Source organism: Centrocercus urophasianus, unplaced genomic scaffold (genome assembly GCF_019232065.1).
Source record: "Centrocercus urophasianus isolate 14NV4802_14NV808 unplaced genomic scaffold, USGS_Curo_1.0 seq_54, whole genome shotgun sequence".
Lineage (NCBI taxonomy): Eukaryota > Metazoa > Chordata > Aves > Galliformes > Phasianidae > Centrocercus > Centrocercus urophasianus.
The window spans coordinates 972,720-996,297 of record NW_024885133.1 but is presented as its reverse complement, the minus strand read 5'-3'; the positions used below and the strand labels follow the sequence as shown (position 1 = coordinate 996,297).

Below are 23,578 nucleotides of genomic sequence, written 5' to 3'. Positions count from 1 at the left end.
CGCTGCGGGCGGTGACGGGCGGCGGGTGCGGCCCGTGAGGCGGCGCGGGGGGCGGGCGGTGCCGCAGGGGCGGCGCCCGGGAACATGGCGAAGACGTACGACTATCTGTTCAAGCTGCTGCTCATCGGCGACTCGGGCGTGGGGAAGACGTGCGCGCTCTTCCGCTTCTCCGAGGATGCCTTCAACGCCACCTTCATCTCCACCATCGGTGCGCGGGACCGAGCGGTGCCGCAGCCCCCGCGGGCGGCGCTGCCGAGCTGTGCGGTGCGGGCCGCCTCGCTCCCTGCGGCGCTGAGCCGCGGCCCGAAGCCCGGCTCCCCGGGCGGCCTCCGCTCGCTTTCCTCGTGGGAAGGCGGCGAAGCCGGAGCGGGGGAACCAGAGGGAAAACCTTGTTTGGTTCTCTGTAGAAAGTAAAAGTAATTCAGTTGTTTCTCGTTCCAGGCATTGATTTTAAGATTAGAACTATAGAGCTAGATGGCAAGAGAATCAAGCTGCAGATATGGTAAGGCTCGTTTATGAGCTCCACGCGTTGACAGCCGGTGTCGGTGCTGCGGCGTAGCGCCGTTACTTTTGCGTGCGGTTTTGCTCTTCGGCAGCTGGTTGTCGTCAAAACAGAAGCAGTTTTAGTGCATGTGAACGCCGCCGCGTGATGTGAGCATTGAGGCGGGAGGTGAGCGAGCCCCCGTTCTGTCTGTTTGCAGGGATACCGCCGGGCAGGAGCGATTCCGCACCATCACAACGGCGTACTACAGAGGAGCCATGGTAGGAGCGCGGCGCGGGCGGTTCGGCTCCAGCAGAGAGCGCGGCCTGCGGGCGGAACCGCCCTGCAGTTGGCCGAGTGCCGGCGCGGTGCCGGGCGCTGGGCGGCCGCCGTGACTCAGTGCGAGCTCACGCCCCGTCGCCGCGTCGCACAGCGCGCGCTGACGTTCCGGGTTGTGCTGAAACAGCTCTTCTTTATCTGTCCCTTCTGATACGGACGGGTCTTTTAACTGTTGCTTAGACTGATGGTCGCTGAAAGAGGTATCTGTCTCCTTGTTCCTTAGGGCATTATGTTAGTCTATGACATCACCAATGAAAAGTCTTTCGAAAACATTCGGAACTGGGTCAGGAACATCGAAGAGGTAATTCCTCTGTTTACTTGATGTTAAAGGTGCTGTTTCTCCTTCCAAAAGCAGTTAGAAACTAAATACTTCAGAAATGTTGCTTTCAAACTCAAAGTAGAAAAGAAAATCAGGAATAACTGCCGGAATGCATTGGCTTACAGTAATTTGTTGTGCGTGCGTACAGAGCGTGCTTTTGATTTTGTTTTCCTGGCACAAGTGAGCTCAGAGCTGAGCATGGAGCAGTCGGTGCCTGCAGTGCAGTGCTGGGGTCAGATGCTGTGCAGCTCAGACACCTACAGAGAGTGCTTAGCACCAGCGTGTCCATTTTTAGTTCCCGATGGACACCTCATCTTTTGACAGTACTTGTAAGACATAAGCAGAAGTCCTTTCTTTCATCTGTTTCTATCTCAGCATGCCTCTCCAGACGTCGAAAAAATGATCCTTGGGAACAAATGTGATGCAAATGACAAAAGACAAGTTTCCAGAGAGCAAGGGGAGAAGGTAAGTGCCACAGGCTGCACCCCGTCGTGCTGCGTCCGGGTGCTGAGGGTGAAGGCAGCGTGCGAAGGCGGTGCTGCGGGGTGTCTGTAAAGCCTGCTGAGTTCCCTCCTGCCAGCACTGATGCAGTTGCTGCCTGAGCAGAAGCAGTCTGTGCTGCAGCCTCAGGAGAATCTGGTCTGAAGTGATGCAGTTCTTCTCAGAGAACTGAGGCATGGTGATGTTCCCTCTTGGATTCGGTCTTCATGCATTTTCTCCTGAGCTGAGCAATGAAGTCCTCTTTATGAACATTAAAATACCTTTTATTCATTAATTTCCCACTTCTGAAGCAGTCATTACTATCATTCCCTGGTCCGTGCAGTGAATGCACCTCCTGCCCCGCAGTGTCCCCACTTTAAGGTGTGCTGACAGAGCTGACAGAGTGTAAGAGCAGCATTCATTACTGTGTGTGTGCTTCCTCAGTGGCTTCACTGGTAATTCTGAGTGCAGCTCCTGAATGCTTCCCAAGCTGCAGTTGCAAAATATTTTCCCAGTCCAATAAAAAGATGAGTCTGTGTAGAATGCTGATGGATTATCTGCTTGAGACGTGTTAGATGCCAAGTAACTGGCTGAATTCTCAGCCAAAGAAAGAAAAGCATTTAGGAATGGCCCTTTTTGTGAAACAAAGGTAGACAGGGTTGTTTTTTCTGGCATTGGATGTTAGTCAAAGTAGAGAAAGTACTTCTGTGTACCGCAGAACTGGCAAGGTGTCTGTTAAAAATCTACGTGGATATTGAAAGACAAAGGAGCAGATGAAAATGTGCATGAAGTATGAAGCAGAGGAGCAAAGCCCAGTAAGAACAGATGCCAGTAGCAATGCAGTTCAGCTCCTGATTTGTGGAGATCCCGCGCTGTTCATTGCATTTATGGCCATTCCTGCAGCCACCCAACTAACACCAAACCTGCTTTTGTTCAGCTTGCAGCGAGTTTTGGAATTAAATTCATGGAGACCAGCGCAAAAGCAAATATAAACATAGAGAATGTAAGTACTGCAACCTTTCTCTTGTATTTATTATCTTATAAAGTGTGCAGATCAGCAGTAAGAGCAGTTGCCCCTCTTTACTGGATGCGAAACTCAACTGCAGATACTTCACCTGGGCTACTAAAGTCAGGAGGGCAGATTATTATTAAACAAAACAGCTAAGAGCGTGTTTTATTAACTGCATTCCTTCAACTGTTTTCCTTATGCAGGCATTTTTCACTCTTGCCAGAGATATCAAAGCAAAAATGGACAAGAAGTTGGTAAGTGACTTCTACTTAGGCTAAGCTGTGTTAAATGGAGAGGAAAAAACATAAGAATTAACACCAAGAACTGCATCACAGCAAATGGCCTTTTGTGGCCTCTGACCAGAACGCACCGAAGGTCACAGAGGTTGTCTTTAGTTTCAGTGAGCTGTGCTCTGCCCGTGGCTTCTAAACCATTGTGTCTGCATTTCACGAATCAGCTGCAGTGGTTGATGTTCTCTGAACAAAATTTTTCAGTGTGTTTTTTAGAAAGCCACATGAGTGGTAGAGGAGAGCTGCTAATGGTATTTCTTGCTCCTGCAGTCAGGAAAAGTGAATGGTGTAAGGTTAGAGTATGGAAGGTCTGCTTCACACTTTGTTAGCTTCATTTCATGAAGAAAATCCCATCACTTCTACCTGTACCAACAGCCTGACGTACTGAGCACAAACCAAACACGTCCTGTAACTTTTGTGGTCTCTGCTGTCTTTGGCTTGATGGAAAGGAGAGCAGGCTCTGTGCTTGTTGGTCAAAGCCAAAAGTAGGATGTGCAGCTCTGACTTTTCACAGAGGCTGATGCAACCGAAGGGTCAAATAAATGAGTGAAAGCTCCTGCCGATTTCTAGTAATATTTTTTGTATAATTACAGATTTGATTCATCAAAACGTAGAGATGAAATATAGGCAGTAGAAGCTGTTAAGTATAAATAAGTAACTGAAATTCTTTGCATCTTCAGGAAGGCAATAGCCCACAGGGCAGCAACCAGGGAGTCAAAATCACACCAGACCAGCAAAAGAAAAGCAGCTTTTTCCGATGTGTTCTTCTGTGAGGGACACAGCCTTAATCTGAGCGCCTGCTCAGCCCAACTGGACTGTGCCTGCTCTGAGTGAGACTTCTCTGTCTGTGGACTGTAGCGTTTCCAGCAAACCTTGTCACTCTGTGACCATCTGAATAAGAAATTGTTTATTTTAGTAATTGTCTGACTCTTCAATTTTGGAGATGAAACAAGTTTATTTTTGTCGGATTGCCACGGGGCAGGCATTGTGTGGCAGAGGAGCACAGATCGAACGTGACCTGTAAGAGCACCTCTGCTGACAGGCTTCAATCTCACTGTTTGTATCTCTAGCGTATCCAAATTAGAAAGATGAAGTTATAATCAAAATCAGAAACTGAAATGCCAATATCAATAAAGTACAGGTGCATGTACTTGGTACATCTGCAGATCTGTGTCTGGATGCATATAAAGCAGCTGCATCAAAGTAGCAATGAATGCACTCACGTAGGCAGTCCGGGCTGCGCCTTCCCAGAGGCTGTAAGGAAGCTTTCTGCACAGCTCCTTTGTGCTACTAGGGAGACAATTCCTCGAGCTGCTGTTCTGACTCAGCTGTGTTGTTGTAGACAATCCATGAGTACAAGTGGAGTTTAAAGGAAATTGAAAGGAATCTCTGTTTTTTAGGGAAAGCAAAGTGTGCTGTAGGGGTGCTGGTTCCGCACTGCCAGGAGTTCCTTTAGCCGGGTTACAGATGACCAGACTTAATTAAGCGGGCTGCACATCCAGCAGGAGAGCTGCAGATGTTCTGCACTCAGTTTTTGGGGAAACAGCCCCCAGGGACACGTATCCCACCTGGACACCCCAGGGAGCAGCTCTTCTAGTTGAAAACTGCCCCCGATCTGTCCTGATGTAGAAGGTAGTTATAAATTGTGACCAGAAAATGTCTTGCACTGCTTCCAGCTGTGTGATCTGATGCACACTCGCTCACATATGCAAATAAATGTTGCACATATGAACACTTTCTGAAAACAAACTTTTAAAGCTGAGATTTGCCTTGCTGCCATGTATTGATCATTGCAGATTTCAAGCAGCAGCAACCTGTTAATAGCATGCATCAGTGCAAATGATGTTTAGTCCTCAGTGGAAATATTTATTCTTACCAACACGTCGATTACATTCCATTGTATAAAATGTAACAGCCTAGTAAAGCACCTGGGTAACTAATTGCTCTCATTTGAGAGGCTGTAAGCCTGACTAATTAGATTAATAAAAGGAGCCAGTAAGAGCAATCTGCTTAGAAGTCTGCTGTCAGTAATTGGAGTTATGGTATATTTAACCCAAGTGAACGTATCAGCTGTGTCCTGCAACTCACTGGAACTGTTCGTGTGCTGCTTTGTTTACATTGAAAACTGCACTTAAGGATAAAATTAAAGCTCACTTTAAAGTTGATGATTTAATAATGATTACTTACCAGCTTTGTTTTCTTCAGTTTTCTGGTAATCTGTCTCGGCCTCAGAGGAGCACTCCTAAGTGTTACTGGAGTTAATTATAAATCTGATAGATTTTTAAACTTATCTGCAGCATGCAGCTGAGCTCACCAGGAATACTGCCTGCTTTCTAAAAGGAAAAAGGAAATTGTACTGTGTGAGTTACTGGCTTAAAAATGCATTTTAAATGCCACCAACTTGTTTTTAATAGCAGATTACAATGAGCTCTGTTCATTATTAAATTTATATGTGAAACCTTCCTCCAAGCAGAACCTTGTAATGTTTGTTTTGTTTGCTTGTGGCTTTTTAGCGTGAGGACTTGGTGACAGTGCAGCACAGTCAGTGGGACACAGATGTTCTGGTAGGATAAAATCACATAAAGGCACTGAAGAACCTTCTGGTGCTTCAAAGGACAGTTCCTACAGAGGGACAGCCTGGACAAGCACTGCTGCTACCCTGAGATAAGAATGTTTGGGGTTTTTTTTAAGAAAAAAAGACTGCAAGGACTTACGGTGCCGAGTTGAGGTGCTTAAATCAGATCTGCCTCATGTTTTGTTTCTGGCTTAGTGGTACACGTGGATTGTCTCACATCCAGCCACCTCTTTTAATGTAGCCAGATGTTGCAGCCAGAGTTACTTCAGGAGGTGACTGGGCAAATCAGTGCTCAGTCTGCCCTGCTGTCAGCTGTGCACCACGACAGCAGGCCTTGCCACGACAGCATCTCAGTTGTTTGCCTTGAGATAGGAAAGAAGTACCGCATTAACTTACAAACCACATCGTTTGTCAGCCTCCATTTGCTAAATCTTATGTCACCCTTTTGCATTAAAAGCTCTTTGTCTGTGAACACCTTTGGTCAAACTTACGCTGGCTGTTGCCCGTGTCGATATAATACAACTTACAGCATGATTTCCTTTTCTGAACCGATGGGTTTTGCTCAGTGAACAGCTGTGTTACTGCCCAGTCTCAGGAATTTGTGCAGTCACTGCGACCTGCAGCCATCGCTGTGCTCCTGCGGTCTGCAGACTCCATGCAGAAATGGAATCAGTGCAAACAATATGAAACCTAGAATGCAAGTATGGGGCAGGGAGAGCTTAAAGACGCCGCAGTGGCATTTCTGCTTGGCTGCGTGTTGCCAAATGCTGACATCAAATCTGGCATAAATACAACATGTAGTTGACGTTTCCATCACGTAATTTAATTACTGTGTTTTCTTAAGCACGAATATTACAAAAACACAATGTTCAAAAAGGTTCTGTGTCACAGAATGCAGGAATGCATTTGTATGTAAGCTTTCGTTAACTAAGAACAAATCTGAAATTGGATACAGAATCTATAAAACAGGAATTTAAGTAGATCTGAAAAGCTGAGAATGTGCTTGCCACACATTTTCTACATCTAAATACCACTAAAATGCCAGGTAATCAGTTAACACTTGGTTTGTAGAGAAACAAACCCATTTTTGAGCATGTTCTCAAATTCCTTTACTTCGATGAGGATCGTAGCATTCTGTGGTTGACCTTACTTTTGAGGCTGGTTGCAGCATGCTGGATAGATTTCACCCTTTGGGTGCAGACCTGTCAGCTGATTTGCAGTGCATGCTGGAACTGCTGCTTAGTGCTGACGCTGCCTGCCCAGTTCCTGTGCTGATTGCACATCTCATGTCCCACGACATCAGAGCCTCGTGCTGCCATCAGGCTTTCAGCCTCAGATTTATAAATCCTATGGATTATTGTAAGTCTCATTGCTGCTGCTGGGAATTATTTGGTCTCCTTTCGTGTGGGATAGTAATCATCTTACTGACAACTGTAAGGGGTTTTATTGCTGTGGTGGTGGTTTGGCTGATGCTCATGCTCAAAAGCTGCCGGGATTTCTTGTTTTCTTGGACATGAAATGGATGGAGGTTATGCTGGAGGGGAAATGGACAAATGACCGCTGAAAGAATGGTCTCCATTTCTGCTACAAGTTCACAGGGGTTGGGAAAGAATGGTGACTGAGGTGTGTCTTCATTTATAGATGAAATAAAGCTCTGTTCGATGGAACATTAATGGTAATCGCAGTCTGATTATTTCAGGCTGCTTTATTCTTTGACCCATTTCTTTCACTGATGCTTGGAGTTTTTGTCTTCTGAAGCTGATCAAAGTGCAGCAGGCTGCTCTCCAGCCCCTGCAGGAACTGAGCTCTGAGCTGAACGTGAGCTGGGACTCATGACTTCGTTCTGAGGGGAATTGAACACTCGCAATATTTTCATAAGCAACTGTAAACTGCACTTAGAAGGCCCACTCTTGGCTGCCACCTTTCCCACGTTACCACTGCTTTCTTAAACACTTCTCATTGATTTTGATGTTTGTATGAAAGACAGAACTGTTGTTTATTACAGTATGTATGTTTTTACTCTGTACAGGACCCTGAGCACTGCATAAATAAACTTCTTATGAAAAGAGAACTTAAAAAAATCAGTTTATCAGTCTGGTTCATCATTAAAACACAGATCCTTTTGTGGAAAACTATTGCCAAAAACAGGGAAGAGTGCCAAGAACACAGGATAGATTTTGTTGGTTTTTTTTTGTTGTTTAAGTTGTAAATTGTAAATTCTGAATAAATCTTCCCTTTATCCATCTTAGAACCTGCATCAGGTGTCAGTGACACGCTAGAATAGTTGGGCCAGTTGATTGACTGAATCATTTGTTAAGGCTGTTAAAGGACATCAGGGGAGCTGGTTACACAGTTTAGATTAACCATCCTGTTTTTGAATCTATTTTTGAAGTAGGTGGCATTCTCTGAACCTCAGAACTTGAGCTGAGCACCTTCTCAGTCTGTGTTCTCTGAGGAAAACCACGTTCTGGAGGTTTTCCTAAACCTAGAGCTAGCTTTGTCTCAGGGGAAAAGGAGAAGTTCAGTAGGAACAGTACAGAGATTCCTGCATGCAGCATGAGTCCATAACATGGGGTTTTTAATGGATATAGGGGTATTTTCATAGGGCCTTTGTTTAAGAAGCTGTAATTTCATACAGCCCCATACCTGGTGGTTCCCCAGCTTAAAAAACACATTTTTTTCCACATCACTGCTTTGGTGAGGGAAGAAGGTGGGAACAGGCAATTTCATAGAAACACTGCTGTGGAGTGACAGGGAAAATTCAATAAAGATGAACTTTTCCTTTTAAGGTGAGTTCTGTGACTGGTTCCACTTCCAAACTGTTCAAGAAGCAGCGCTCTCATCTTTATGTTTTGCTACGTTCAGATTCGAATGTGAAATGTGCTGTTAAAAAAGGAAGCAAAATCACTTACGAATCACTTTACTCCATTCAAAGGGATTCGTTGTCATTACTCCTAAAACTGTAGTTTAAGTTGGAAACTATTTTTCAAATCACTTGCAAAGAATTGTTCCATTAAATAAATGCAAGATTTGGAATGCTGTTTTATATATCAGAAAGCATGCTTGGGCCACATTGCACATTGAATGAGCTTTTCTCAGCTATTTATCAATGGAGCCTGCATGCTAATATTTACTTTCTCAGTTAGTAGGAGGTTCTATCATGTAAAAAGGACACAGGAGGTTCGAAAAGCAACAGTGAAATACAAATGCAAGCCTTCATGCTTTCTCATGCGTGTTTTCCCAGTCTTTGTGGTGGGCAACTCTACCAAAACTGCTGGGGAAGAGCAGGGATCTGTAACCACTGAGCAGCCAAAGTGTGTTTCACAGCTTCCAGTAGAGCAGTTGGGTGTTACAAACTGAAATCCAATATTACCTGAGGAAATCCGGAGCTCGAATTATCATATGCTGAAAGTCTTCCAAAGAAAGCTTTCCGTCGTTGTCCAGATCAGCTTCATAAATCACCTTCTCGCATGCAAGGCTGACTTCTTCTGGGGTGAGTTCATTGCGGGTTAATTTGTTCACAGTTTTCTCCAAGTCTGATTTGCATATGTAATCATCATTGTTAAAATCTGTCAGAAGAAACAAAAAGAATTCAGAGTGAGAAAAACAGCACTCGACATGGCTGGCTGCCAAGAGCCAATAGGAAGGGTTTGGTTTCCAGGCAAGTAAGGATTCGTTTTAGAGCGTTCAAACGAGAAGGGAAGTGATGTGTGTTGGTATAAACATGTAGCAACAAAATGACAATCTTGTGTCTCCCTGTTGTACCAAAGGTAACAATCGTAAATAGCGCAGTAGTTAATTATAGTCAAGCCATAATTAAGCTATTCTAGCAAATGAGCACTACTGAACTAAAAGCACGAAAGAGCAGAAGGGAAGATAACGGCTCAGTTCTGGTGGGGTTCACTTAAAGGCTGTGCTCAATCGTGTACTACTTAATGTAAGAAAAAAAAGTTGTTTTGTGGGTTTTGTTTCGATTGGTTGTGGGGTTTCTTTGTCTGTTGTTTGGCTGTGGCTGATCCTGGGGAAAGTAACAACAAATGAACTTGCCCTTAGAGAAAAGTGCTGGAGGCGTGATCTCCCCTCACAGCCAAACCCAGCCCAAACCCCACCGCTTTGTGGGCAGCCAAATCCCTTCCCTTTCACTTTTCAAAGCAGCTTCTCAGACAGAACTGTTTCTTAAATGTTTTATCAGTTCTTGAAAGCTGAAGATACTTTCAGGTTGCAAATTTTTTAGTAAATCCTAATCCCAAATAAATAAGAGACAATAGGATGATAGGGTCCAGAAGTTTCTAGGAGAAAGAGCGGGCATTCAAATGTAAGCAGAGAGAAATGCTGTATGAAGGCATACCTAACTAGAAACCATTACAGTCACAAAATGGATCATTTTGCATTCCTGTGCGCAGCTGCAGCTTTTCCTCAACGTTCCCTTTTTTTGGTTTTGGTTCTGTTTGCCTGGGTCACTCACCATAAATTTTAAAAGCATAATAAGCTTTCAGGTCTCTGGGAGCCATCTCACTCAGCACAGAAAACATGTCCAAAAAGTCATCTAAAGTCATATTGCCATCTCCGCTCTCTGAGAAAACCTCTGCGATCCGCTGGCGGAACGGATTGTCCTGGGAAACAGAACACAGCACTGAGGGAAGGTCGTCCCTATGACATTATTTCAGTGCAGATAAGAAAACTGGTGCCCAGTAATTTTTCTGGTAACCCCTTTTCGTCAGGCAAATACTCCTTTTTTCTGCTATTATGTTTTTGTCTAATCTGTTAGGCACAGCTGCTGCCTTCTTTAACCTCTGTGCACTTTCAGGGTGTTTTCAGGAAATCATTAGAAGGTTCCAGAACGGCTTGACTTTAGTAAGCAAAATTTATTTGTATTTCATCCCCTTAGTAATTAGAACTGGATGAATTATTAAAAATGGTCGATTGAACTGAATTGTGTCACTTGATTCCAGCTGTGCTCCTTGCTGCGTACCTTCAGCTCCGGCATGCTGCCAATGAGCTGGTAGGGAAGTGTCACCGTGGGCCTGCTGGTGTAGTCGAGTGGGACGAGCTGCGGGGCCAGATCTCGGTATCTGTGGAACAGCCTGGAAGAGAGAAAGGCTGGCTGAGGGAACAAGCTGTCAGACCTCTGAGAACGACTGTTTGCCTTACCTGTTCTTCACACTCTGCATCCTTTGCCAGGATGGAACCAGTCCCTAAATAACATTTATTGTACTCTGTAGTTGACGTCAGTGGAAGAGACAACGTTAAAAAAGCAGCACAGTGAAACTGGTGGTAAACACAAAGCCCTCGGGCTTTCAGAACAGATTAACAGGTTTTCATTCACCACAGGTATCTCTATTTTTTCCATAGCGGTCAGGTTCGGGAGACAGAATGTATGCACAGTCATCTGAATGTATCAGCACTTTGTCAGCTTGCTATTTTCCTCATCCCTTTGTGTGTGTGAAGATCCCATTCATAGCTGTTATCAACAAAACAATAGGTTAGAATTTTAAAAGGGGTTCTTATCAATAATAAATGTCTTATTCATGACACACTTATGGCTCTGGCATCTACTTACTACAAGGAAAGGCAGATTTAAATTTCAGTTATTACAGAATCTTTTGTATTTTATTCAATATTTAATTCATACACAGACATCAAAGTTCTAAAGGGGGATATTCTGTACAAAATTGTCATTCATACCCCATGCTTCAGAGAAATTAGCAAGCAATGCCTGATGACTGCTTGAGAGGTGCAGAAACCAAAGAGTTGTTTTCAGTGAAAAGTCTTAGTCCTATAGGAACAGAACACCAGATCCTTTGGCCAGAGGTTGAACGCAGCACTTGATGAAGTTCACAAAGGCTTTGAGAAAAAAGCGCCTCCGAGTAACTGCTGCTGATTATTTACATGAAGGAAATGTGAATAAAATTTGATACAATCATTCATGATTTCTTAAAACAGGCAACATGTCCCGAGGTACAACAGGACGCTTTGAAGCACTTGTCCTAAAACGAAATGAGGGGCACATGGGTGTCAGCAGCAAAATATACACTAGAATACACCTTGTTATAGTTATGGTATAGAGATGTTACCTTCACAGAAAATTTGAAACTCTGGATTCATTTATGATAGACTGCATAGGTAGTTTTTGTACATTAAAAAAAAAAAAAGAAAAAAGCTCACATTGTCCAATGTATGACTTCAATTTTGTATAAATGCATTAAAAATACTTTTAAATGTACTTCATCTTTTATATAATCTATTTTGTAGCAATCTTTGTATTTTACACACAGAACACACAAGACTCACCTCAGAATTTCTTTCCTTGTAAAGAATGTGCAGTCCTGTGAAATAAGGCATCATATTAATGGCACTTTTTAGCACTCATTGGCCCTGACTCTTCCACTACAGTGACTCAAACAGAATGATAACGCGGCCAACCATCAGTACTCTTTCTTTTTGTACATAATTAGGAATACTTTATAACCTTTCTTGATGTAAGAATCTTACCAAAGTATCTTACTAAAATCTTCACTGTAATTCAATGCTCTTAGTTACTAATTTTTAAAGAGGTTGTTTAAAAAAAACAGCAGCAACACCATTATTCAGCGTTCTGTTTAAAGACTCACTTGGTTCATTTTGTACCTGATATGCATCCAGCTGCTCTGGAGTGAAAATGGTTTGCTTGTTGCCCATGTCCAGCTCTGAACGCTGATTCTTGTCCCATCATTCTTTCCTCAGTCACTTTTATAGGAGGCCTGGATATCCAGATATTAAAAGCTGCAACAATGAGGTTCGGGTAAAGCAGAGGATCAAATAACCAGCTTCCCTATTCCACGGACCACAAACAGCCGTCATAGGAGCACTTCATCACATCTCCAGTCTGGCTACTCACGGCTCTTATCCAGCATCACTCACCTGCCTGTGTGCACAGAGCCTCATGTTACAGCACTGAGCCGCGCTGATGCTTCTGGTGGGCAGCACATCTCCGTGCCTTCGTACGGCAGACTGCCCGACAACTGGCAATGCCCCTCCTCGCACCGAGCGCTCGGAGCTGCTCGCAGTGTTGCCAGCGCTGCCTCTCCTGTCTCGTTTTTCTCCACATCACGCACTGATGTCAGCTGTACTTGGGGCAACATCTGTACAATCCTCTTGGCCCCCTGTTCCTCCATTAGCACTCATTATCTCTAGTAAATGGCCATTAGTGTGACAAGCTGACATATATGCAGGCCCGTATATGGCTTTGCACTGAAAATATGAGAAAATGCATCGTTCATACTTAAGAACAGAACTGTGAGTTAAATGTGAAACGCGAGGGCAGAACTGGCAGCAGCACTACAGCTCACCCCGGCGCCTTTAAGACAAGCGGCAGCGACTGGCTTTCGGTCGGTTCGGAGCGGAACGGGGCGGGTCGGGCCGGGCAGCTCGGGGCGCGCGGTCGGACTGTAGCGTTTTTTTACCTCAGCGCCGTGGCTGCGTCGCTCTCGCGCGCTGCCCGCTCTGCCGCCAGAGGGCGCTGCTCAGCGCGGCCGCCGAGAGATGGCGGAATACGAGGCGGTGCAGCGCGGGCCGCTGCGGCTGAAGGGCGGTGGCGCGGGGCCGGGGGCTGGGAAGCGGTGAGCGGCGGGGCGGGGAGGGGAACCGGGAGCTGGGCCGGGGCCCGGGGCCGGGCGCTGAGCGGCGTCTGTCCGCAGGAAGAAGAAAAAAGCGAAGGACAAGGCCCAGATCCTGGAGCAGATCGTGAGCGGCAAGAAGCAGGAAGAGGAGAAGAAGCGCGGCCTGGACAAGCGGACCCCGGCACAAGTGGCCTACGAGAAGATGCAGGAGAAGCGGGTAGGGCGGCCTGCCGAGCCCGGCCCACACGGGATGTGGGGCGGGCTCGGAACCCCGCGCCGATAACGGTGCTGTCGTGTCTCCTAACAGCAAATGGAGAGGATCCTGAAGAAGGCCTCGAAAACACACAAGCAGAGAGTTGAGGTGAGTGGAGCCAGCCGGGGTTCAGCGGGCGGAGCCGCAGGGGAAACGCGGCGCTGTGAGGAGGGCTGAGCGTCGGTGAATGCTCCGATCCTGAGTGCTTTGTGCCTCCTCTGTCCCTCAGGACTTCAACAGGCACTTGGACACCCTGACCGAGCACTACGACATTCCCAAAGTCAGCTGGACCAAGTGAACGGCGGCGTTTGGATGGGGAGTTCTGCTTACGTCAAACTTGGCTGCCGTGTAAACCTCTGTGTTCTTGGTACTGAATATTCAATGCATCTTCGGAACATTTATCACCTTGTGCTGTTGTATTTCAGTTTCAGAATACTCAACAAAGTCTCTTCTTGACTGCTGACTTATGGAGGTGCAGAGGGGTGTTTTTCAGTGCTCAAAGCCACACTAAGGCCAAACCCAACTGCTGTGAGACAACAGGCAATGTTCCTCTATTTGTCCTATGCCAGCAGGTCTTGTTAGGAGCAGGATTCTCTATGGCAGCATTACGTTGTGTCAGCTGCTCTCATGAATTGCAGAACTGTGTAATTCCTATCCGAAATCGCGCAGAGTTGGGGGGGAGTGGTTTCTGCTGTATTCTAAAACCCTCGTATCTTTGATGTAACTTATTAAAACGCTGCTTTCAGCCATTGTTTTGGTGCTCCTTTGCCCGCACAGCAGGGGCAGTGCTCTGCATGCAGTCCGTGTGCGCTGACACTCACAGCCCTCCCTCAGAAGTGATGTGAATCACATCACAAATCCTTACGCACTTTTTCAGCCCAAGCGTTTTCCCTCCGCTACCGCTGATCCCCCCGTGCTCCTCAGCCTTCCCAACTCTCCTCCGCGGACCGCAGCCGGCCGCGGACTATTTAACAGCAGGGCACAGCCGGTAAAGCGCTCTTCCTCTGCCGGCGGGTCACCACGCGTATCCTTCCGCGCTGCCGGACCTCGGCAGCCGCGCCTCGCGCAGCCGCTTCCCGCCGGAAGTGCCGGCCGGAAGCGGAAGTCGCCGTGGCTGTGGTCGGGCGCGGGGGCCCCGGGCGGCGCGATGTCGGCCAGCGCCGTTTACGTGCTGGACCTGAAGGGGAAGGTGAGGCCGCGCTGCGGCTGCGGGCTGCACGAGAGCCGAGCTGCTGAGAGCGTCTGGCGCGCGCTGGGTTCCGAGGGCCCGGCACGGCGGGGCTCCCCGGCCTCGCTGCCCTGCGGCCGCCGCTTCCCCTTCCCGCCCGCTGTTTGCTGCCGGCGCTGCGCACCCAGCTGTGAGGCGGGCCCGCCGTGTCCGCTCCTCGCGGGTGCTGAAGGAGGAGTCGGGGAGCGGCCCTGCCTGCGGGGCTCCCGAGCATCCCGCCTGGGGTAATTAATCTCCGCCCTAATGGGACGCGGTTTGTCCCAGGAGAGTGACCTGTTTTTCCGTCTTAAACGGGGTGTCTGCAGCCGTATGTGAGAGGTAACGCTAGGAGATACGACTGCAAACGTGGGGATTTGCATTCGAATCATAACGTGTGTTGGTTCTTTGTTTTGTGTTTGTAGGATGCGTAGACCTGACTGAAGCTTGGTGTTGGGGTTTTTCAGCTAAAGAGGCTCTTTAAGTATCTCATGTGCTGGTCTTGCATGGTGACTTCATGTCTCGAAGGAGAAGTGTAAGGAATTGTTCTTCCCGTAGGTTCTCATCTGTCGGAATTACCGTGGGGATGTGGACATGTCGGAGGTGGAGCATTTTATGCCAATCCTTATGGAAAAGGAAGAAGAGGGAACGCTTTCTCCTATTCTGGCACACGGAGGAGTTCGTTTCATGTGGATTAAACATAACAACCTCTATCGTATCCTTTGTGCTGCAGACAGATCATTGAGTGAATCACAGGACAGCTTGGGTCGAAGGGACCTCAAAGATCATCCAGTCCCAACCCTGCTGCCTCAGCCAGGGCTGCGCACCACTAAATCAGGCAGCAGATCAGGCTGCCCCTTTCACAATGCTTTTAAAAACACATTCAGTAAATTTTTTTCATCCCACGATGACTTTGAATGCGTGTTCCTGAACATCCTTCATTAGTTGTTGCAACTTCTAAGAAGAATGCTTGTGTATCACTGGTGTTTTCATTTTTATATAAAGTAGTTCAGGTGAGTAGGAAGTTGCAGATGTAACTCCCATCTGTTTGTTAGTGGGATCTAATAAAATTGTATAGAGCTTTCACCTTATTAAAAAGAAGCTGTAGTAATAGTATTTTTCCTTTATATTTGACTATTTTATAGAAAAGTCTTCCTAACTGCTAATAATGGAATTGCTATGTTATAACTGAGTAGCAAGGATGTGACACGGTGCTGTGAGAAGTTGCACAAGACCTGAAAATGTGGAGGAAAACGTTGATGCATGAGTCGTGCCATCTGTAGATTCTGTGTTTGGTTAGTTTGGACTTGGCATCACAAGTGTTTTCCCCAATGTTAATATGCTTTGTAATCATCAGAGTTATTCTGAGGGCTCTGTAACTCTCTCCTAATTGAGGTGGGTTTCCTGCTGCTTATCTGAACAAAAAGGTTTTTAGGAATTATAGGTTTTATTTTGGTGATTTTCTTATTTTTTATTTTTTTCCCCAAAACTCTTCTTAGGTATAGGAATACATTCAGAATGTGCTGTAGTTCCTCAGCTGATGTCCTTTTTTCTCCTCCCTCTGTTTTTGGTGTTTCAGGTTTTTTCTGAATATTTCAAGGAGTTGGAAGAAGAGAGCATTAGGGATAATTTTGTTATTATTTATGAGTTGTTAGATGAGCTTATGGATTTTGGATACCCACAAACCACTGATAGCAAAATTTTACAAGAGTAAGTATCTGTCTGTACTGCTTACACTTGTAAGTCCTTGGGAAAGTCTTACATATTCTATATGCAAACAAATGCTTTGGCTTCCTCCTCTAGTTATCAAAATATTTAATACTTGGTAAAGTGTAGCTTTGTAAATCCAACTGATTTATTGGTGATGTTAATCTGATACAAAAGATGCTGCAAACATTTCTTTTTTGTTCTAATTATGTGTTTATAAAGGTACATCACTCAGGAGGGTCACAAACTTGAAACTGGAGCTCCACGTCCACCTGCCACTGTTACAAATGCTGTTTCATGGAGATCAGAAGGGATAAAATATAGGAAGAATGAAGTGTTCCTGGATGTTATAGAGTCTGTTAACCTTTTGGTGGGTACCTTTTACTTGAACTTTTAATGAGAATTATTAGTAGAAGTCTTGAGAAGAACTTACTGTCTGAAAACCTAAAGGATATAATAAAAAATCAGCCTAACCACAATAAGTGCCCTGGATGCTGTCTGTGCTTAGGACTGATAATCTATAATGACATCCATAGGTAAATAAATGATCCTTTACTGGAATTTGTGCTCTGTGCTCAGCAGCCCCAAAGCTGAGTTTCTGACACATCCTTCCTGCCTCCTTCAGTCTAATCCTGCCTTGTCCTTGGTCTGACTGTACTGTGCTGGGTTGTTGCTCGGGAGAAAGGCACCCATGGAGGCCTGGGGGCTGAGGACGGAGTGTGGTTGCAGTTTGATCTCACATCATATCGTGTCAGCAACCTTTATCTTTTATTTCATTGCCCTTCAGGTCAGTGCCAATGGAAACGTATTACGGAGTGAAATAGTTGGGTCCATTAAGATGAGAGTCTTTCTCTCAGGAATGCCAGAGCTTCGCCTTGGTTTAAATGACAAAGTTCTCTTTGATAACACAGGCCGTGAGTATTTCAGCAATACCTTCAGAATTGTGATGGGTGTTCTCTGCAAACTTAGGTGGGGTTCAAGTGAAAGGATTGATTCTGTGATGAAAAGACTGGTGTTGTCTATGCAGAAAAGCATGTTAGGTCTTGTGTGCCAATACCAAGAGAAGATGGAATACCACAGTGGGTGTGGAAACCATCTGGGCTTCATTGCCTCGTCTGCTGGGACTTTGGGAGAGATAGAAAAACTACTGGGCTGAACCAGGAGGATATCAGCAGGGATCTGCCCTGCTACATGATGCTGCAGTGTGACCTCATGCAATGGGAGCAGCGATCTGCAGTGTTGATATGTGTGTTTGCTGCTAGGTGGCAAAAGTAAATCGGTAGAGCTGGAAGATGTGAAGTTCCATCAGTGCGTTCGTCTCTCTCGCTTTGAGAACGACAGGACCATTTCTTTCATTCCACCTGATGGGGAGTTTGAGCTCATGTCCTATCGCCTCAATACCCACGTAAGTCTGGGTGTTTGGGTCTGAACTGCAGCAGTTTTTTACAGAATCATGTAGTCTGTAGATTTGCTAATGGCTTTCCCTTAATGTGTTCTGTTTTTTCTGTAAGTATGGGCAGCACAGTAGTTGTGAAGTCAGCCATTAATAGCAGAGCTTTGTGCTCACTCTTTTTGGAGCAAGTAAGAATGAGTTTAGGAATGACTTGGCAGTAAGTCTTTATCTTTTCAACTATTACTGAAACTGTTTTCAAAACACTGATCAGTTCATTTTTAAGCTAATCACCCAATACAATTAGGTATTTGGTGGCAATTTGTTGTGCTTGACAATGTTAATTTGTCCTCTAAATATTTCTTGGAGTATGTCAGCATTCTGCATTGTGGTTCCTCAAGGTAACAGCTACTGTGCACACTGCCATTTCCTTAGAAAAGGAAATACTTAGTGCAGAGGACATCTATGATTGTCAGCTGTGACAGGAGGCCAGCAGCAGTTTAAGAAAACAAACCAGAAAAGCCTGCACACACGTGGAGAAATGTTTGACAACTGAAGGTGTTAGGAGCTAATCTGAGAAATACTTTAGTTTTTTTTTCCCTAATGCCTGCCAGTTCTTGCTGCTTTTTGCTTGTGTGTCAGTTCTTGCTTATGGAATTCGTGTATTCAGTGTAGTTTTATGAGGAAATGACAGCTTTGTGACCATGGCAAAGTAAAGTCTACAGCTGTAAAATATCTTCCCATCAGGTGAAGCCACTGATCTGGATTGAGTCCGTGATTGAAAAACATTCCCACAGCCGCATCGAGTACATGATCAAGGTCAGAAGTTCTAAAATAATTATGGCTGGTTTGTCTTCTCTTCTGATTGTTTTCAGTGCTTCACCAGCAGCACCTTCTTACACAACCACCTCCTGTTTCCTGGGACTTTTCTCTTTAGAAAAGTTGATTTGTACGTTTATGTTCTGTGTTGTGCTGCCTCTCAGTAGACTGTGGTAGAGGGAAATTGTCTGGCAGCTCTCTGAATTTACATGCATAGTGTTCATGCTTAGAGATGTGATTTTTCTCACTTTTCTTTAGGCAAAAAGTCAGTTTAAGCGTAGGTCAACGGCCAACAATGTGGAGATTCACATTCCAGTTCCAAATGATGCAGACTCACCAAAGTTTAAAACCACTGTTGGAAGTGTCAAATGGGTTCCAGAGAACAGTGAAATTGTCTGGTCCATTAAATCTTTTCCAGTAAGTGCTGTTGTTAGTCTTCTCACCCAATATTACAATAATTACTTAGAGTTCATGGTTTATGTCCCAGCCTAAAGCAAATTCTAACAGCATTGGATGTTCCATGGTGATAGTACAGCCATCGTGTTGTGTGACAAAAGTGATCAGAAAGAAAACCAAGCTTCTGATGTTCTCCTTGAGGATAAGTCTGGAAGAAGATGAGACCTGTTTGATGCATAATTCAAGTTGATCTGCATTTAAAAAAAAAAAAAAACAAAAAAAGAAAGTCCAACCCAAAACAAACAAAGAACAAACACCAATACTTTCAAATTAAAAAAAGTTTTTCCTCTTAAGCCCTAGAAAAGATTTGGAATGATTAATGTAATTCAGCAATTTGATATTCTGCATAGAAAATAACTCGTATTGTTGGAAGCTTTTCTTGTTTCAAGAAAAAATCTTTTTTTTTTGTAAGGGTGGAAAAGAATACCTGATGAGAGCTCACTTTGGACTTCCAAGTGTTGAAGCTGAAGACAAGGAAGGGAAGCCTCCCATTAGTGTCAAATTTGAGATTCCATATTTCACCACTTCAGGAATCCAGGTGGGTAGCTGAAAACAGAAATACAGGAGGCAGCTGAGTGCCAGGCTGCTGCACACCAACTGATGCAGCCCAGCTCTGTAGCCTTGTCTGCCTTGCCTCCTTTGTTCCATGGTTTGGTGTCTTTTTGCTTTTGTTTCTGTCCTGCTCGTCCTGGCTGTCGCTGTCTCATTCTCATACACCTGCCTGCCCTCACTTTGAAGTACCACAAGTGTTTGTTCATTACTGAGGCAAGTCTGATTTTTCCTGCTTTAAGGGAATCTCGTAAAGAGAATGATGGGACTGGCTGTGTGATTTCAGATGGAAGGCATGCTGGTCATGCAAGTGACAGGGATTTATATTTACATCTGAAAGTTTTGCACATCTAGATAATTGCTGTTATTGTTACCCATAAATGCACTTCTGATCACCACTACCCACCCACCAGCCCTGATTTTATTTTGTTTTGTTTTTTGTTTTTGTTTTTTGCTAAGCAATGCTTGGTTGACACAGGAGACTCATGTGTAACCTCTCCTTCTTCCCAGGTTCGATACTTAAAGATAATTGAGAAGAGTGGCTATCAAGCTCTCCCATGGGTCCGTTACATTACCCAGAATGGAGGTAAATTGGAAGCAATGAACTGTAAAGATAATCTGTCTTAATGTATCTTATTTCTCCAGCATACACTCACAAATTGAAGATATATTTACTGCAGAGTTTAATACTGAAACACAGGAGCAGTTTGCTCATACATGACATTAATGCTTGCTGCTTTTTCTAGTCCTTTTTTTTTTTTTTTTTTTACTGAACTGTCTTATTGAATCATCCCTTTAGACAGCAGAGTTGTTCACTGAATCTGGTGTTCATTATGGAATACTTAAATCTGGGGGGAATATGAACTAAAAAAGAACTGATTCTTACATATCATTTTGCTGCCTTTGGGCTGGCTAAGAGCTACCAGATCTGTTAAAGGAAAAAAAAAAAAAAAAAAAAAGCACTTTTGCTGCTTTTCATTGTTACTCGTTTTGTTGTTCAGAGTGGTTTTGCTGTTTCTGGCTTGGAAGCTTGTAATTATCTTAATTAATTGCTTTAAAGCCCGTGTTCTTGGTTATTCTACATGAAGATCTGATCATCTCTGATGTGTGTTACTTCATCCCAGTTTGCTGGTCTGCTTTACTCTGGTTACTGAAGGACAGTGTCCTAAAGCTGCTGTTGTTTCTGTCCTTCACAGACTACCAGCTCCGCACACAGTAAGGCGCCCTGCAGGCACCACAGATGACAACGCTTCAGGCCTAGGATTTGTTTGCAGAAGCTTCTGTGGTACTGAGAGCTGTGAATGTTGTTGCCAAGGGTCTTGTCTCTGCAAACTCGGATTGGGCGAGAGAAAGATGGGAAATGTACCATTTTCAATGATGTGTTTGAACCATTAGTATTGATTGTGTGAATATTTATTTCATTCTTAGAACATGCTGATCTTGCTGCTAAGTGCTGATTACATTAGTAGTAGCTGTTACCTTGAGCCAGGAATACAGAACGAACCTTGAGAATGTCTGTCGATGCCTTGTCCATTGTACTCACAAAGTTTTTGGTGTTCATATTTTAGGATCTGTGAGGATGTTGGTAGCGTTACCCGACAAAATAGGGAGACAGCTGTGCAATCACATGACTGCTTCACAGTGAGTTGTATTTAGCCCAAGGTATTTATTATTTTTGTTCTGGGCATATGGGTGCCTTAACTCATTCTCTGTTAACTTATGAAATTCTACAAAATCTGAGCTAAAATTATCAGGGGTCCAAAAATACTTTTTGTTCTTCTTTACATGGGGTCAAACCAACTCATCTGAGAGAACAAGCTGTGGGCTTATGTATAAATAAGTGTTGGAGGCCAGGGTGTCTGAGAACAAGAGACTGTGGGAAGTGTCTGCAGGAACATCTCTGTGGAAGCATGATGGTGATTGCTAGTTCCCACGAGCTGAGGTGCACACTGAAGAGTTTCAACCCTGTTATCCCCTTGGGTGTGAAAACCCTACGCCAATCAACTAGCATTTGCTTTTTCTTTGTTTCTATGTGTAATACAAATATAAAACTATAAAGTGTAAGTCTTTATTAAAAAAAAAAAAAGACCGACTTTGGCAACCATAAAATCTGGTGGGAAGACTTTATAATTCTCCTTATTATTATTCCCCTTCCTAGATAAGTGATATAATCCTGCCTGTTCTTGACAGTTGATTGTTGTTTACAGAGAAGCTGGTGGAAATATCATGACTGTTCTTCAGGCTTGCCTTCTTGTTCATCAAGGGCAGATCTCCTTTTTTTGTTTTTTTGCTGTAACTTGCTAGCGTTGCTTAACTGTATTTGCCCTGGAGAGGTTGCTGTCTTAGTCTCCTCCATTTGTAAGCAATTCTTATGAGAACTTTCTGGCAGAATGGACAGCAGGTGAGGACGTTATACATAAAGGTATTGTTATTTTATTATTTTTTACATGCTGTTTCATTTTTCTGAGAAGCTGAGGTTCATTTGGGTGAACATGCTTTGATTTCAGAAAAAGAAATTAACAGCTATCAGTATTTTCTTTAAACGGTTTTTGGAATGGTTTGGTTTGAATTTAGTACATGAGACAGATGCTAAATTTAAGCCATTCAGAGCTAAAGATGTGATGCATATCCTGTGTGCAAGGTTCTCCACACTGCTTTCTTGACGGTTCTTGACTCCCCCACAAGGTTGAAAAGATATTGTCCCCACTAAAACCTTGTAGACATGTATCTACCTTTGTATGCAGTATGTGTGACTAGTAAAATAAATGAATCACCTGAGTTCCCCTGAGATGCAGCTGCTGTAATGTTGCAGCTCAGTGGCAGAAGCGACTGACAGCTGGAGGTTCTGTGCAGCAGCAAGGCAGTGAGTGGCTGGGCCTTGTTGGCGTGGAGGTGTTTTCGGGGGTAAGATGGCTGTGTTTGTCACCCCAACAAGCTTGATGTCAAAACAAATCATCTTGTTTGAGGTTTTGGTTCCACTGCTCATTTTCATTTGAACCATTGAGCTTATGACTGGACTAAACATTTTATATTAAAACTGTAACTGGTTGACAAATCACTTTACCTGGTGACTCCATTCTTCACAATGTTTATTTTCATTATTTGCCTGTGAAATGTGACTCTCTAGAGCTCCATTTCTTTTCCTGTTGAAGGATGTATCTTGCAGACCAGTGTTTTTCTTATATTCTGCAGCAGTTTGAGTTGTCTTTGATGGTGAGCTATCAGCCCTGCTTGTCCAAGAAGTAATAAAGGACAAAAAAGCTCTTTGAGTCAATTGCACATCACTCCCTTCTTCTTTTCCACTTTGATCTACAGTAACGTGCAACCTCTAATCCCGGTGTGCCTCCAGTTAGTCTAACGTGAGCCTTGGATGAGTGGAACTGAGCTTCATAGAAGCTCCTGATTTGTTTACTAAATACAGAGAAATCTTGCTGTGCTTTTGTTCTCTGCAGAATTGTGTACCATAAAACCAGTGCTCATGAGCAGCCAATATTGCAGGAAGGGGGGAGGGGAACAAAAAGAACAACAAGAAGTAAAAAACAACTTTGTTATTAAGATGTGGGGTCCCAGCATGCATAGAAAGGCAGAAATAGAGGTGTGGTATTACTGGTGTGAGTTGGTCAAGGAGTTTAAATTCTATTCCGTAAATAAGTTTCGTTCTTAGAGCAGCTGCTAACCTGGTTGTCGTGGCGGCTTCTGCTCTCTACCTGATGTGGGGAAGATGTAAATTTGATGGTCTGCCAACGTTACACACAGCTGCCTGATGCAGAATGCTTTCTGAAGGCGATTTGCATAATTCTGAAGCTGTGAGGCACCGCCTCGCATCTGCAGCTCAGGCTGATTTTGTCGCTGCCTTACCTGGAAGGCTGAACTTCTTCAGTGGCTCTGAAAACACATCTGTTCGTAGTACAAAGCCAGCAGTGCTGAGATGTTCTCTGCAGTCTTGGCTTTGCACTTGGATGCTATTTTTTCTCAGTAAGACGAAATGTGTTTTCTGTCCTCAGCACGGGACACCTCACAGCGCTTCAGGAGTGCGAAGCCTTTTCCCCCTGCAAGGCACCCAAAGCTGCAGCTCCATCTGCCCGTTATTTAACCGATAAACGATTATT

The 23,578-nt window shown here is 44.5% G+C and overlaps 4 protein-coding genes across 8 annotated transcripts; 3 read left to right on the top strand and 1 right to left on the bottom strand.

Moving 5' to 3' along the window:
• The first annotated feature begins 58 nt into the window (after positions 1–58).
• On the top strand, positions 59–7,574 carry RAB8A (RAB8A, member RAS oncogene family). The gene is made up of 8 exons (XM_042835655.1): positions 59–208; positions 442–502; positions 702–762; positions 1,044–1,121; positions 1,515–1,604; positions 2,557–2,622; positions 2,832–2,882; positions 3,599–7,574. The coding sequence occupies exons 1-8, from the start codon at positions 85–87 to the stop codon at positions 3,689–3,691; spliced, it is 624 nt and encodes a 207-aa protein (XP_042691589.1). The 5' UTR covers positions 59–84; the 3' UTR covers positions 3,692–7,574.
• Positions 7,575–8,054: 480 nt separating this feature from the next.
• On the bottom strand, positions 8,055–12,897 carry CIB3 (calcium and integrin binding family member 3). Of its 5 annotated transcripts, none has more exons than XM_042835657.1 (7): positions 12,822–12,897; positions 12,394–12,723; positions 12,121–12,255; positions 10,466–11,819; positions 9,959–10,106; positions 8,867–9,062; positions 8,055–8,376 (listed from the first exon to the last, which is right to left on the bottom strand). In XM_042835657.1, the coding sequence occupies exons 4-7, from the start codon at positions 10,478–10,480 to the stop codon at positions 8,355–8,357; spliced, it is 381 nt and encodes a 126-aa protein (XP_042691591.1). In that variant the 5' UTR covers positions 10,481–11,819; positions 12,121–12,255; positions 12,394–12,723; positions 12,822–12,897; the 3' UTR covers positions 8,055–8,354. The 5 variants fall into 5 exon arrangements, with proteins under 5 accessions (XP_042691591.1, XP_042691592.1, XP_042691594.1 ...); XM_042835658.1 differs by lacking the exon at positions 12,822–12,897 and having other exon boundaries at positions 10,466–10,954; positions 11,179–11,819; positions 12,394–12,815; XM_042835660.1 differs by lacking the exon at positions 12,822–12,897 and having other exon boundaries at positions 10,466–11,480; positions 11,785–11,819; positions 12,394–12,815.
• A 103-nt stretch (positions 12,898–13,000) lies between these two features.
• FAM32A (family with sequence similarity 32 member A) lies at positions 13,001–14,093 on the top strand. The gene is made up of 4 exons (XM_042835687.1): positions 13,001–13,091; positions 13,170–13,308; positions 13,399–13,452; positions 13,574–14,093. The coding sequence occupies exons 1-4, from the start codon at positions 13,015–13,017 to the stop codon at positions 13,640–13,642; spliced, it is 339 nt and encodes a 112-aa protein (XP_042691621.1). The 5' UTR covers positions 13,001–13,014; the 3' UTR covers positions 13,643–14,093.
• A 349-nt stretch (positions 14,094–14,442) lies between these two features.
• Positions 14,443–22,527, top strand: AP1M1 (adaptor related protein complex 1 subunit mu 1). Its single transcript, XM_042835723.1, has 12 exons — positions 14,443–14,533; positions 15,107–15,263; positions 15,494–15,561; positions 16,128–16,258; positions 16,478–16,625; positions 17,043–17,169; positions 17,518–17,660; positions 18,393–18,464; positions 18,723–18,881; positions 19,333–19,458; positions 19,980–20,055; positions 20,666–22,527. Exons 1-12 carry the CDS (start codon positions 14,492–14,494, stop codon positions 20,686–20,688), a joined length of 1,272 nt encoding a protein of 423 aa, XP_042691657.1. The 5' UTR covers positions 14,443–14,491; the 3' UTR covers positions 20,689–22,527.
• Positions 22,528–23,578: the final 1,051 nt, after the last annotated feature.